The sequence below is a fragment of the Schistocerca serialis genome, chromosome 4, assembly GCF_023864345.2.
Source record: "Schistocerca serialis cubense isolate TAMUIC-IGC-003099 chromosome 4, iqSchSeri2.2, whole genome shotgun sequence".
NCBI classification, from domain to species: Eukaryota; Metazoa; Arthropoda; class Insecta; order Orthoptera; family Acrididae; genus Schistocerca; species Schistocerca serialis.
In genome coordinates, this window is record NC_064641.1 from 384,760,281 (window position 1) to 384,774,880 (window position 14,600).

At 40.0% G+C, this 14,600-nt stretch overlaps 1 protein-coding gene across 3 annotated transcripts in view; it reads left to right on the forward strand.

Moving 5' to 3' along the window:
• LOC126474879 (breast cancer type 1 susceptibility protein homolog) overlaps window positions 1-13,519 on the forward strand; it is a 274,197-nt gene extending 260,678 nt beyond the window's left edge. For 2 of the 3 annotated variants that reach the window (XM_050102369.1, XM_050102370.1), the window contains one exon: window positions 12,782-13,519. In XM_050102369.1, coding sequence (XP_049958326.1) covers window positions 12,782-12,999 — 218 coding nt within the window. In that variant the 3' untranslated portion in view covers window positions 13,000-13,519. The remainder of the gene's footprint in view (window positions 1-12,781) is intronic. The other variant, XR_007586593.1, reaches the window with a different exon arrangement.
• The last annotated feature ends 1,081 nt before the right edge of the window (window positions 13,520-14,600 follow it).

Below are 14,600 nucleotides of genomic sequence, written 5' to 3' on the forward strand. Positions count from 1 at the left end.
TTCTCCAAAAACCAACCAACCAATTGTGATGGTTGCCTTCTTTTTTTCTTCATTTGTTGTCCTTGGTGTCGATGTACTGCATTGTGATATTGGCTGAAAACTGGGGTGTGGAAGTACAACATTGACTACTTTAAATAATGTAGCCGACAGGCGCACAGTTGCGTTTCACAGTAGTTTAATTTCACTGTTCACAACCCCCCAATAATACACAGTTATATATGGCCAGTGCACTATTGTTTTAACTTTCTGTAAACCTCATTAATAGTGTGCAGGCAAACCTCCACAAACTGCGACAGTAGTTTACTGTTGGAACATCTACGACTCGTAAAAACCTAACCACAAAATTCACAGTTCTTGAAGAAAAGAAAGGTACATATGGAGCAGATACTGTCATTGTTTTAACACATGACCTAATTGTGTTGCACTTATTTCACGAATGCATTGTTGTTGATCTAACCAATACAGGTTCCTTGTCTGAAACTCGGCTGTGGGCTGACTGTCTCAGGACCAAAAATTGGGCCCTTATATATCCTTACAGTAATAGGTACTGAAACTACACATTGTTCAAAGTTAAATTTACAGAAATTACAATTAAAACTTAACTCATTAAATTGACTGAAAGGGCCAACCTTTCTCAATTATGAAAAAGCAGATTATACTCACATATGTTAATAGTAATTAGTCAAAAATGGAAAAAAAAACTAAGGAGGCAGATGACAAAACAACAAAACAAGAGGGGAAGTAAAAATATCCCAGCTTGTTTGTCACACAATCAGTACTAGGAATAACAACAATCTACATGAAGACCTTAAATCATGTACCTTGATCCAAAAAAGGAATGCAATACTTGTTACATTTTAAATAGAGTTTGAAAGACTTTTGATAGGCAACTGCAGCTACTCTACAGGGATTGTTAGACCAGTTTAAGTAAAAACTTTTGTTAGATTTCAGTTTTGACAGCACTTGGTAACAACAGTCAAAATTAGATAGTTTGTGTATGATAGAGTTATTAAAAGAGCATAACTATTTTTCATTTGGGCAATGTATTAATTCTATAAATATTAGCAGTTACAGTTTACTGTGATATATTCACATATCTTGTCAAACTCCTGACAAATGATCAGGGAACTGAGTATTATATTCAGATGTTCTGTATTTATTGTTATACTTTCTGACATATTCCACACCCGCAAGAATCATCTCAATTTTTTGTCTACGGAATGAAAACTGAACTTAATCTAATCTAATCCAATCCTGCCAAGTGGAGATTTCAGTGTTAATGCACTATCCGCTTTCTATTGCCACTATGACTAGCTTGTTCCTTGTGCAGTAACATATTATAATGCTTGTCAAAGAAGTGACAGCTGCTGGCACAGCATCCCTTCTGCCTATGATTTGTGCTGAGACAGTTAAAACGTGGCTTTTGTTTGTTCACAAAGTCTATTCTGCTGCCAATAGTGCTCTCTTTCGTCTTAGGACATCAAATTAGTCTGTGTCTGAAATTACAGAACTCGCATTCAGTGCAGTGTTAAGTAAAGTTTGTCGAGAATTGTATCCTTATTCGTTACTGTGCTTGGCAGCTGGCTGCTGGGAATGGTGCAGTATTTTGGCTGGATGAATAATCTCTGACGTCTGACATCTCGTTTCTAGAAATGTCACCAGCTGTGATGTCAGCTGTTATAGATTCCCACGTTTCCTCAGATTCACACTAATGTGATGCAGCAAAATGTGCGACAGTGATACCTCGTGCAATTGAATGCCAACTTGCGTGATTTTGATCGCATTCAGATTCCTCATTAGCTGGTAGACGAAAATCTGTAGGTTAGCATATTCCATTTTGGCATTGGGCAGACCCAGGAGTTCTTGTGTGTGCAAGTCAACAATTAACTTGGAATTGTTGTATGTTCGAGCAATAAGATCATATGCAATCTTGAAGTTACTTTCTGTAACTAGTAAGTTCTAATCAGCTTACGCAGTTCATCAAAGACACATGACAACAAATAATAATACGACTGGAAATCAGTTAAGGCCTCATTGTCGATTACCAGTACCTTAAAGACATCAAAAAAATGCTGAATTCTACAATGCTACCATTGAATTTTGGCACTGAAATTGCTTGGAGCTTTATTTCACGTGCACTACATGAACTTGTTGAAAGAGGAGGTTAAGACCATGTTTGACTGACGTAATGTCATTATTTTTGATTCAGTATACAAACATAACTTTTCAAATAATTCCTTGTTTGCATAATGAAATTCTTCCTCCTCATTAATCTCTGACTCAGGTTGGATGCCGTCGTAATTAGCTTTACTTCTATTTATCAGTGACTGCCATTCTCCAGTGTCATTGTGACTTGATCCTTCCAGAAAGCTATTAACGAATGTGTAGAGTCTTGGGACTTCATCACTGCCCTTTTCTTCATTAAACTTTTATTTTTCAGCAGGATGATTAAGGATATTAGAACACGGGATAATTGAGTATAGAAATAGAGTCAGGCTGCTTACAGAGCCAGTGGAACTCTCACTGGACTGCAGCTGTTGCAGCGTTGGTGAGGGATGGCGCTGCTCAGGGGCATAACATGTGCTCATTTTGGAGAGTCACAAGCAAAGACACGGTAACTGGATACTCGTAATACAACTCAAAGCACATGGATGTTTGTGCTGGAACACTTTTGAATAGTTTTATGTACCAGGAGGACCAAAATGCAGGTAGCCGCAAAATCCGCGGTAATTCTGCCCTACCTTGTTCTTTTCACAGTCCAGGCAAATGCATACACTTCTTGCAAAGGAAAGACAGTTGAAAATAAGAGTACATGGTTAGTAAAAGCACAGTTACATTGAGCACTACACTGTGAGACACAGTTACAGGTATGTCTGTATGGTTTGGCAATCAAAATCTGTCTCCCCTACTTCTGGCCTCGTCTGGCCATCCTATTGCGTGGAAGGCCAGGTAGAAATCTTTACCTGCAGTGACTGTCTGGCTGCTGCTGCGTCCTTGCAAGGGCACCTTGCACCAATATAGGACAATAATATAATAAATGTGTTAATTCTCTTAGCTTGTTGACTTAAGTTCAGTGTAAATTGATCTGACAGATAATTTTTTGTGGTTCTGAGGCTGGCTGTGTGGGTGTGCCCGAAAGCCGTTAATAAATTTAACAAAAAGTATTAGTTACTTACCAAGGGAGGAAAGGGGGAAAGATTAGAAAGGAGGTGGCCTATCACTCAGACTTTAAGTTGAGACAGACCCCACCTAATGTGATGTCTCCCTTTGTTCTCACAATTGTTCACAGCAAACAAATTAAGCATTAATCTAACAAAGACTATTAGATTTCAAACAAACAAAACTGTTCTGCTAGCACCAGGAGTAGACATTAATAATAGTGTGCTAATAGAAACAACGTATGCAAAATTTCTTGGGGTCCAGTTGTTGTTCTTGTTGTGGTCTTCACTCCTATGACTGGTTGGATGCCACTCTCCATCAGTCCTGTGCAAGTGTCTTCACTGTGCATATTGTTGCAACCAACATCCACTTGAACCAGCTTACTGTAGTCAAGTCTCAGTCTCCGTCTACACTTCTTCTCTAAAGGTTGGTTATTTGTTAGTACTTCAGAGTTTATCCGGTCAATCAATCCCTTCTTTTAGACAATTTGTGCCATAACACTCTTTTGCCCCCAGTTTTGTTCTGTACCTCATCATTAATAATCAGATCTACCCATCTAATCTCCAGTTTTCCTCTGTAGCAGCACATTTCAGAACCATATATTCTTGTCAATATTGTTTTATCTTCCAGGTTGCATACATACAAGCCTCTACTGTAAACAAGTACTACAGAAAACTCTTCCTAACCCTTGCAATTTGTATGACATTTTAATTTTTTTATTTTCCAAAAACTTTTTTCGTGGTATTGCCAGTCTACATTGCATATCCACTGTACTTTGACCGCCATCTGTTTGCTGTTTTGTTGCTTTCTAAATAGCAGAAATTGTGAACTAGTTGTGGTGTGTTATTTCCCAGTCTCATTCCTCAGTGTCGCCTGATTTAATTTTTCTGTACTCCATTATCCTTGTTTTACTTTTCTAGGTGTCCAAGATCTCAAAGCTTTTATTTTTTCTCTCTGGACTGAAGTTTCCTTTTCAAATTTCTCCTTGCTCAGAGTACAGATTGAATAACATTTGGGATAGGCTACAACCATGTCTCACTCCCTCTCAACTACTGCCTTCTTCCTATATCCTTTGACTCTAATGACTGGTTGCTCTTTTTGCTGTAGATAACCTATCACTCCCTGTATTTTATTCTTGCTACCTTCAGAATATCAAAGAGCATATTCCCATCAATTTTACCAAAAGGTTACATAAATCTACATATGTCAGTACTAGCTGTGCAGTCTGTCGTTAAATTATTAGAACCTACTTGTACTTAATTTGATGGAACCAGACTACACGAAGACTCCCTCAAACAACTAACATTAGCTTTATTCACCACAGCCACAAGACATGTGTTATCTCATAACTATGCACAAACTCTTCTATGTGCATGGAAGATACAGAAAATCAGAGACTAACAAAATGAAACACACAGATACAAGACACAGCACCTCTGGTGTGTGGTGCAAAATGTTTGGTGGCACAGTGTTTGTAAACTCACGCACAAGGCATGTGCAATGCAACACTAAGCAATGTCGCGATGTCACCACATCAGCCCCCGAGGTGGAAGTGGAGTGCTATTCCAAATAGCAGGCTGGAAACTAGATGTGGTTACCGGATCTTGAGGTACATGTTGACAGGTCTGCGGATGTTGTAATCTGCGCCACTGGCTGTGAAGGCAGTGATGAGGTGGTTGTTGGTTGAGGCCATAATCTTAGATGCTGTGGCATTGTTGCTTCTTGGAAGACATAAGCTGGTTTAACCCTTTCTACAGAAAAAGTGGTCACGTTTAAATTAATTGAAATGTCAATTGTCTTGTCCCCCTTGCAACTATGTGGTAGGGTCCTGAGTATTGCGGCTACAATGACGGTTTGATGCCTTCCGTGCATAACATGACGTGTAAACAGGTTTCAAAGTCTTGATGCATGGAAGTAGCAGCTGTACCTTGTCCGTGAGGCTAGTGTGGGTAGATTCGGGCCACGTGCTCTTGCAGTCGGCATAGGAATTCTGTTTAATCGTCCCTCGGCTATGACAAAGCATTCAATTCCGCGAATTGTCCTGGAAGCCTCAACTTGTTGCTGTACACTAGGTCCACTAAAGAAGTGTCTAGATCTGAAACTTCCTGGCAGATTAAAATTGTGTGCCGGACCGAGACTTGAACTTGGGACCTCTGCTTTTCGCAGGCAAGTGCTCTACCATCTGAGCTACCCAAGCATGACTCACGCCCTGTCCTCACAGCTTTACTTCTGCCAGTGTCTCGTCTCCTACCGTTCAAACTTTACAGAAGCTCTCCTGCGAACCTTGCAGAACTAGCACTACTGATAGAAAGGATATAGCAGAGACATAGCTTAGCCACAGCAAAGGTCCCGAGTTCGGGTCTCGGTCCGGCACACAGTTTTAATCTGCCAGGAAGTTTCATATCAACGCACACTCCGCTGCAGAGTGAAAATCTCATTCTGGAAACATCCCCCAGGCTGTGGCTAAGCCCCGTCTACACAATATCCTTTCTTTCGGGAGTGCTAGTTCTGCAAGATTTGCAGGAGAGCTTCTGTAAAGTTTGGAAAGTAGGAGACGAGATACTGGCAGAAGTAAAGCTGTGAGCACGGGGCGTGAGTCGTGCTTGGATAGCTCAGATGGTAGAGCACTTGCCCACGAAAGGCAATGGTTCCGAGTTCGAGTCTCGGTCCGGCACACAGTTTTATTCTGCCAGGAACTTTCATATCAGCACACACTGCGCTGCAGAGTGAAAATCTCATTCTGTCTAGATCTGATTTGAAAGTCTTTCTGCAGCCAAGTAATACTGTGGAAAGGGCCTTGGTCCACTCAGTGTCATGGCACGTGAGTGCTGTTTAAACGAGCGGTGCCATTTCTCGATCATTCTATTGCTGGCCGGGTAACAACTCATCATTTTGTGGTGAGTTGTGCCACAAAACTTTGAGTTGCCTGAAAAAGTCTGATTCAAATTGTCATCCTCTATCTGTTGTGATGTGTAACACAGCCAAAGCACAACACTCAGCATGACATGAAAGCAAAAGCCAGAGTTTCTGTTGTATCGTTGTTCACTGGTGCAGCTTCCTGTGAATGGGTGTAACGATCTATCATTGTAAGTATGTAATGTTTACAATCAGATGAAGGCACTGGACCAATAACGTCGATATAGATGCGATTGCAATGGGTCGTTGTGATTGGAAAGTTTCCTGTTGCTGCTTGCACGTGGCAGTGTATCTTGTAGTGTTGTCATTTAAGACACCACCTCACCCATTCATGGCAGTCTTTCTGTATTCCCAGTCACACATAACGATTTGTCACTTGAGTCATTGGCAAATACTGGGGTGACATTAGTCGTGTAGCATATTGGTGATGTCCCTTCTGAAGGCAGTAGGTAGGAACAACCGCAGTTTTTATGTGGTCATGTCACAATACAGTGTGACACTACTCCCTGGAATCTGGATAAGTTGGAGATCCAACGCCAATGTTTCTGTTGCTGAAAGTCCGTGTAGTTTCTTGATCTGATTGTTGAGCTGCAGCAAGTTTGGTGCAGCCAATCCTGCTAGTTATACTTCCGACCTGATACAAACAATCGGCCACTACATGTGCCGTCCATCCATTCCAAATTGCAAGGTGAACATTAGCTGACTGTGTTGCCTAGGTGAACAGTTCGTATTGTTCTGGCGAAAGGCGTAAGTTAGCAGGTTAGTTGGTATAGATAATAAAGCTTCTAGGTGAGGCCTTGAAGTATTTGATGATGTCATAAATGGCCAGAAGTTCTGTCTATGCACTCCACAGCTTTTGTGAGAGCGATTAATTACGCCAGAAAAATCCGAGTGGTTGCCATGTGTCATTATGTTGTTATAACGCTGCACCAGTCGCCATCTGGCCAGCGTCAGCTACTACTGCCAGAGGTGTGGTAGGCTCAGGGTGCGCCACTAGTCCAGCATCAGGGATGCTCTGTTTGACTGCTTCAAATGCCACACACTTGCAATCAGTCCGTGCTATAGGCAAGTTACACTTGTTCTTTGGGCTGGCGAGCACTGCTCCTGTAACTCGGCATTGTGTGGCAAGTGACGGCGATAAAAAATTAACATGTTGAGGTATCAATGCAATTTCTTGGCCGTATTTGGGCTTGAGACCCGTAAGATGCCTTCCACCTTCTCTGGCAGTGGTAGCAATCCTGCTGCTGTTATTCTATGCCCTGGGAAATTCACTTGGGACTGACAAAAGACACACTTAGCAGTGTTTAGACTACGCCGTGGTGTTCCAACTGCTTGAACACTTCCAGTAAATGCTGTCGATGTTAATCTGTCACTGACAAAATAACTAAAATATCATCCATGTAAGCAAAAGAAGAAGTTAGTCCCTGTAGCACTGAGCCAATGAAACATTCCATGTTTGAGCAACACTCCGGAGTTCAAAAGTCATAAATTTCCTCTCAAACTGGTCAAAAATAGTGATGATTGCTCTCATGGGACTGTCTCATTCATCTACAGGGATCTATGTGTTAAGCTTTAGTGCAGTCAAAGATGCTAAAAATAACTGCACCACTCAACACACAATTATAGTTGTGTAACAATGACACTGGAAATCTGTCTGGTATTGTTCTGACATTCAGGGATTTGTAGTCACCACAAGGCTTTCATGCACCACCCTTTTCTGGGACCAATGTAGCAGTGAGGACCAGGGACTGTTGGAAGGCCACATTCCACATTCACAAGTCATACTGTGGAGCTCTACCTTCACAGTTTTAAGATGATGTGGAGCCAATCATCATCATCTGCAATATATGAGGGAACCATCAGTCATCTTTATGGAGTAGACAGTGTTATGCCTTACCTCCTTAGGTGCTCCAAAGGTTCATGTTAGAGCCAGAAATACATGCAGCAGCTCTCCATACTGGTTGTCTGCTGCCCGAATTACTTTCTCGGTATGAATGGTTGCACCCCACCAAAACCTGGGTGCTGATAAACATGTTGTGTTGTCAAATAGGTGTGAGTTCTTCACATCCGGCAGCAGATTGTAATGGATGAGGAAGTTCGCTCTGATGATAGGTTAGGCAAAAATTTCACACGAAGGCTCATCTTAAATCCAGGTCTAGTTCCAAGTGCCGTGTGCCAAACGTTGTTATGACCGAGTTTTTTTGCAGTGATCAGATAGAATAATGTGGGTGGTGAGGGTGGTGACTTCTGTGGATAAATTGACAAATCGGATCCAGTTCTATTAAATATTTTCAGCTGGAGCGCCTGTCACTAGCAAAAAAGGCGTGGAGACACTGATCGGCAATCGGAGGAGCCGCCTACTTATGACTGCTGCTGCTATTTGGGTAAATGCAGCGAGTTGTGCATCTGCATGCTTGCTCCCTGAATTTCGCGTGATACCAGCAGAAACCTTGCTGCTCAGAATCAGTAGCGGAGGAGGTCGTTGATTATCTGCTGCGCAGTCATTGGCAGTATTCATTCTGCCCTCAGTTATTGCTCGAGTCACTTTGAGATAGCAGTAGATCCACCTTGGTTGCCAAGGCATAGTAATCCGTGAGCAGTACAGTTGTCATCATGTTGTGGATTTTATCTGCCGACTCCACTACAATGTCCAAGGGTGTGTCAAACTGTGATGCTGTGATTGCTTTGACAGGTAGTGCCAATGACTGTTCCATATTGTGCACAGTAAGCTGCTCAGAATAGTTTCCACATCTACATTGCTTCCTGGATGCGGCAATTAGTGCAAAGGCTTTCTGTCTCTAATACACTCCTGAATGAGAACCTGACGGATTTGGTTCTCCTGCAGAGCTGCCACTCGCCAGACCAATTCTGCTTTAAGCCGATCATAGAAGTTAAACTTTGGTGCCAAGGTAATTATATCTTGCACTTCTGTAATGTACTAGCTGGCTTACTACCAATGTGAACTTGGTAGCATCTGCTGAAATTCCGTGACAGAAAAAACTGGCTTCCACCTGCACATTAGAAGAATAACGAAATGTTTGACGGCATGGTGTTTGTAAAAACACACACACGGCGCATGCGATACAACACTACATAATTGAGTGATATCATCATACTGTAAATGTAGTTTTGCCTTTGTTCAGGCATACCGTCTAACTTAAGTCACAGGGTCAGTATTGTCTCGTGCGTTCTTCACTTGTCTGGAGACCAAACTGATATTCCCCGCAGTCGGCTTCTACCAATATTTCTCTTCTGTGAACAATACGTGATAGTATTTTGCAACCATGACTTTTAAATTGATAATTGGGTAATGTTCTGATATTCACAGGGTTATATTCACAAATGTCAGCACCTGCCTTCTTTGGAATTGGAATTATTACATTCTTTCCTAAGTTTGAGTGTATTTTGTTTGTCTCATATATCTTGTACACCAAGTGGAATAATTATGTCATGACTGGCTTTCTTTCCAAAGGATCTCAACAATTCTGAGGGATTCAAAGTGCTTTGTTTCGTCTTAGGTCTTTCAATGCTCCATCAAATTCTTTTGTCAGAATCACATCTCCACTTTCACCTGCTTCATCTTCTACTTCCCCAGTACTGTCTTGAAGTTTCTTTCCTTTTTACAGTCTTTCTGTATAGTTCCTCCACCTGTCAGCCTTCCTTTCTTTGCTTCGTACTGCCTTTCCATCTAAGCTCTTGATATTCATACAACAGCTTCTGTCTCTGAAGTTTACTTTAATTTTCCTGTTGGCAATATGTATCTTTCCTACAGACATATGTACTTCTACTAGTTTTGCATTTCTCTGCTAGCCATTCCTGCCCTTCTATTTTCCAATTCGTCAGTCTCACTCCCTCTTGTTCAAAACAAATATTTTATTGTTTCATTAGTTAAATTCACTACCATGTATGTTATCCAAAGACTTCTACTGAGCATTATCTTTTTGCCAGTTTGATCGTCTGCTGCCTTCACAATTTCATCTATCAAAGATACCTATTCATCTTCTATTCTATTCCTTCCCCCTGTTTTAGTCAGTGGTTGCCTAATGCTCCCTTTGAAACTTGTAATCACCAGAGGTTCTTGCAATTTATCCAGGTCCCATCTGTTGAATTTCTGTGGTTTTTTTCCCCCCAATTCATAACCAAACAATTGTGGTCCAAGTCAATATCTGCTCTTGGGAATGTTTTGCAGTTTCAAATCAGGTTTCTAAACCTCTGTTTCACCATTGCATAACATATCTAAACCTTATTTCACAATTCCTAAATCAAGTGTTTGTAATGATTAAATTGTATCCTTGGCAAAATTTTATCATGTGACTTCCCCTTCATTCCCCCCCCCCCCCCCCCCCCCAGCTCTCTCCTTCCTCTTCTTCTTTTTTTTCCCAAAACTGAGTAATTTATTTTATTTCTTCATGCACATTTTCAATCTCTCATGGAGTAGTAGGATGTAAGTCATACTACTGTGGCAATTGTTTGCTTTGTGTCAGTTTTGATTATTATAATGCATTCACTTGCATTTCTGTTTTCTTATTCATTATTAGCCCTAGTCCTGCATTACCCATATTTGGTCTTCCATTGACAACCCCATACTGATATGACCAGAAATCCTATGCTTTAAGCCACCACACTTCACTAATTCCAGCTACAGTAAAAAAAAACCTTTTTACAGTTTTCAGTGGACTGACCCAAACAAGTGTAAAATACAGGAGAGCATAGGAAACACAACAAGCAAAAATGAATAAATTGCTCTTACTGTCTTTCTCTTTGTATTGTTCAGAATATGAAATTAATATAATTTAAATTTTGCCTGTTTAAAAAATCTGAAATAATTAATTGTTCTTGTTTCTTTCTAACATCAATAGCTTCACTTTTCTCTCCACAGTATACAAAGCATCAAACATGTTATTACCAACTGATGCACTATCAGCGTACATCCTGAAAATGTTAATAGCCCCCATAGCTTCTCTAGTGCTTGGCACAACTGGGTCTTGGTCATCATCCTCATCATTCTTTTCACCAATCACCTCTCTCTTCCCTTCTTTAAAAGGATTGATAAGGATGCTATCTACTGTTTGTACCTCTGAAGTGATTGCTGAAGCGTCAACACTGGCATACTCTTGAAATGTAGACGACATGCCTTCTGTAGCCTTAGACAAGTCTTCCAATGGTTCCTGTTTGTTTCCTGTGAATATAAATCCTGCTTTCATGAAACAGTTAGAAATGGTTAAAGGAAGCTCATCCATCCATCCTTTGGCTACATAGTGCATAGCTTCCAAAAGTGACATGGTCATAGATTTTGGGTCTGTGCCATTATCGTGAATAAATACAGCCTTTTAGATCAGCATTTTTCTATGTTTCCATTTAAATGAATGGATGATTCCTAGATCTAACAATTGAAGCTTTGTAGAGTTAGGGGGCAGGAACATTAACTTAATATTTCTGAGCTGCAGATTGTCAGAGTGTGCTGGAGACCTGTCAAGTAGCAGCATTATTTCCTATTTTTTGTTCCCATTTTAGTATACTCTGCATGCATGATGGAAGTGAAGATGAAACTGGTCATCCATGCAGTGCTGCTGAAATCATAATTAGTGGCTAGAGTGCTCACATTTTTCAAACACCTAGGCTTTTTCAATTTACCAACTACGTAAGGAGGTAATTTTTCAGACCCATCAGTCTTTTTCCATAAGTAAAACGGTTATCCTCTGCTTACTCAGTTTCTCACCAAGGCATTTCTCACCTTTAAAACAAAAGGTCTTGTTAATATGTTAAAAAAGACCAGTTTCAACAGTATAAAAAATATTTTTCTAGGTCGTAGTCTTTAAAGAAAGATATTTTGCTGGTCTTTTTTCCATTTATCCACAGTTCAACTATCAGCACTTACACTTTCATCATACAGCTGGTTATAAACACTGTTGTGATGACTTTTAAATCAGTCGATCCAAACATTTGATGCTGTGGAGTTGGTGATCCCCATTTTTGCAGGTAACTCGTGCACCTTTTCTCTCAGAATGTAGCCATAAAGTGGAATTCGTGATTCTCTTGTGCTAACAAACTATCATATGCTGAAGGCCCAGTCTATTTACATGTTTTTGCCATGGATCTAGATTGTCTTGCACTTGTTTTGACAATGGGCCAATTTCTCACAATCGTGTTGAGGCCAGAAACAGTAAGTCCTAGGTCCTTTGCTAATTGAACTCTCAGTCCACTATTCGAGAACCACTATGTGAACGTACTCACCATTGGGGAATCTGATTCCCCAGGTGTTCTTTCAGCTTGCCGAGAAGATGTAAATTGCAGATGCAAGATATGGGCTTCCTGATCCCCATTACCCACATCTGCTTGGCCTTGGTCAAATTGTTGACGCCATTTCGCTGTGCCTTGACGTGACATTGCATTTGGTCCATGTACCCCAGATTTCACGATGAATCTGTGTGCAGTTCAGATTTTTTACCCACAAGAATCATACTATCCCACATACTTCAACTTTGTAGTGTATTTCCAGTTGCCATACCATTTTAAACACACTCTGTGGTGCACCTGTTATACATTCCATAGCAGGACTGTCTGCAGGAAACCAGGGCAACACGTTGCTCTTGTTGCATAATGGTCTTAGCGTGGAATGATGTGAATCTTATTTTCTGAAGTCCCTGCGTATATCAGTTGTGTGTAAAGCATTTATAATAATTTGTGACATACAATCTTGTTCCAGAACTCTTCAGACAGTATGGTATAGCACCAGTTTCACTGGATTGGGCCCTAGAGTGCATCTCCTGCCACAGCCTCATATCAGTACTTGGATCACTGCTTGCACCTGTAACTCGTGAACAACTGGCAGGCCCTCCGATAAGTTTTCCGCCAGAATGTCTACTTAGTGAAGAAGAGGAGGATGATGATGAAGAGGAAGAATGTGATGATAACAACAGGTAGCAGAACTGAAGTCATATATTGAGTTTGTCATATGAATTTACAGGCCCACGAATTTCTACAAAACTGTGCAATTGCATTATGTTGCCTGGTGTGAATATAGATTTATATAAATATTTTTTTAATACTGTAAATAATGTTTTATAGGCATTAAAGGTACAAAATACTGTGTGTTTTCTTGTGAATAACGGGAGTACCTTTTTATTACATTATTAGGTGACCACAGTAGCAATAAAAATATGGACTCTTGGTCTGTATTTGTTTCATTTATGTGGTATTTGTTTAGTTGTAAACTGGTCTAGAACATTAGAATCTTGTGATGTAACTTGGATAGAAATGAACCGAATCATGATTACTTCAATTTGAATTGTCATCCTTTCCAAAAGAGAATCAGTATGGTTTTTAAGTTCCTGTTTGAACTGCAATGTTTATAATGTTCATTGCAATACTGTATATCTGTACATAGAAATGACATAAATTTGTATAGTATATTTTCTACGTGCAACTCTGAGGAATGGAGTAATAAAACTGGAAAATTATCAAACATCTTTCTTATTGGTTACATGTAAATGCTACAAAAGCAATGAAATTTTGGAAGAAAATTACTTTCATGCATATTATTAAAGTGCAAGAAAAGAATTTATTTCCACTTCATACAAGCTCTATAGAGAAGGAAATCATTTTAATACCATTTCACAATATCTTCATGTGTTCAAAGATTTGCATTTTTTCTGTTTTGTTGAGTAAGAATTTGCTCGGCGTTTTTCTCTATTTTTCTGACTTTTACTAAGCTACGTATATCAAGTATTGTTGCTGTATTAAGCATGTGCCTGATGCATATCAGTACTGTTGCCATTTTTCACCTTATTAAAAGGAGTGTGTGTTTTATACAACTTTTAAAAAGTCAGTTTCCGTTGTGCCATAGTTTACTGCTTTGCTGAAAGAATTGTTAAATGTACTGCATTAGCTGTACCAATCATCTGTTGTTCATATGTAAGACAAAAATCAACATAGCTGTGTCAAAAGGAAACTTCAGTTGAGAAAATTCTTAATTACAACAAAACAGAATTGGTTGGCCTGTACTTACAAGAACCGAAACTTTAAGTATTGTCAATAGAAAGACTTAAAAGTAGAAATTACTATTCTTAGCTTTCAGAATGTGTATGTTTCTTCCTTAGTGAAGAGAGAGGAATTGATTTAGAGGGTTGGAAGGGAGGGGCAAGCTACTCATATCCTAGATTGAGAAAGACCAACATGACGTGAGATTCAGATGTGCCAAAGGGTAGGAGACTACAGGTAGTTCATTTGTAAGCATTATGCCAGCCTTAGCTCCAAGATGGTAGAAAGGACAGTGTGGGAAAAGATGGATTAAAGAAGAAGTGGAATGTGTAATAAATTAAGAAATAGGCAGAAATGAAAAAGAGAATGGGAGGAGGATAGGAAATATGTAATTTAGTAAATAATAAAATTTTGCCATTCGGTGAAAAGGGGGAGGGGGTGTTGAACACAATCCATTGGTGGTGCTGGCATTAGGAATAAAGTGTGGGTGCATGGAGCATGTTTTACAGCAAAAATGATTACATGTGTAGAGACAATTGTCTGGA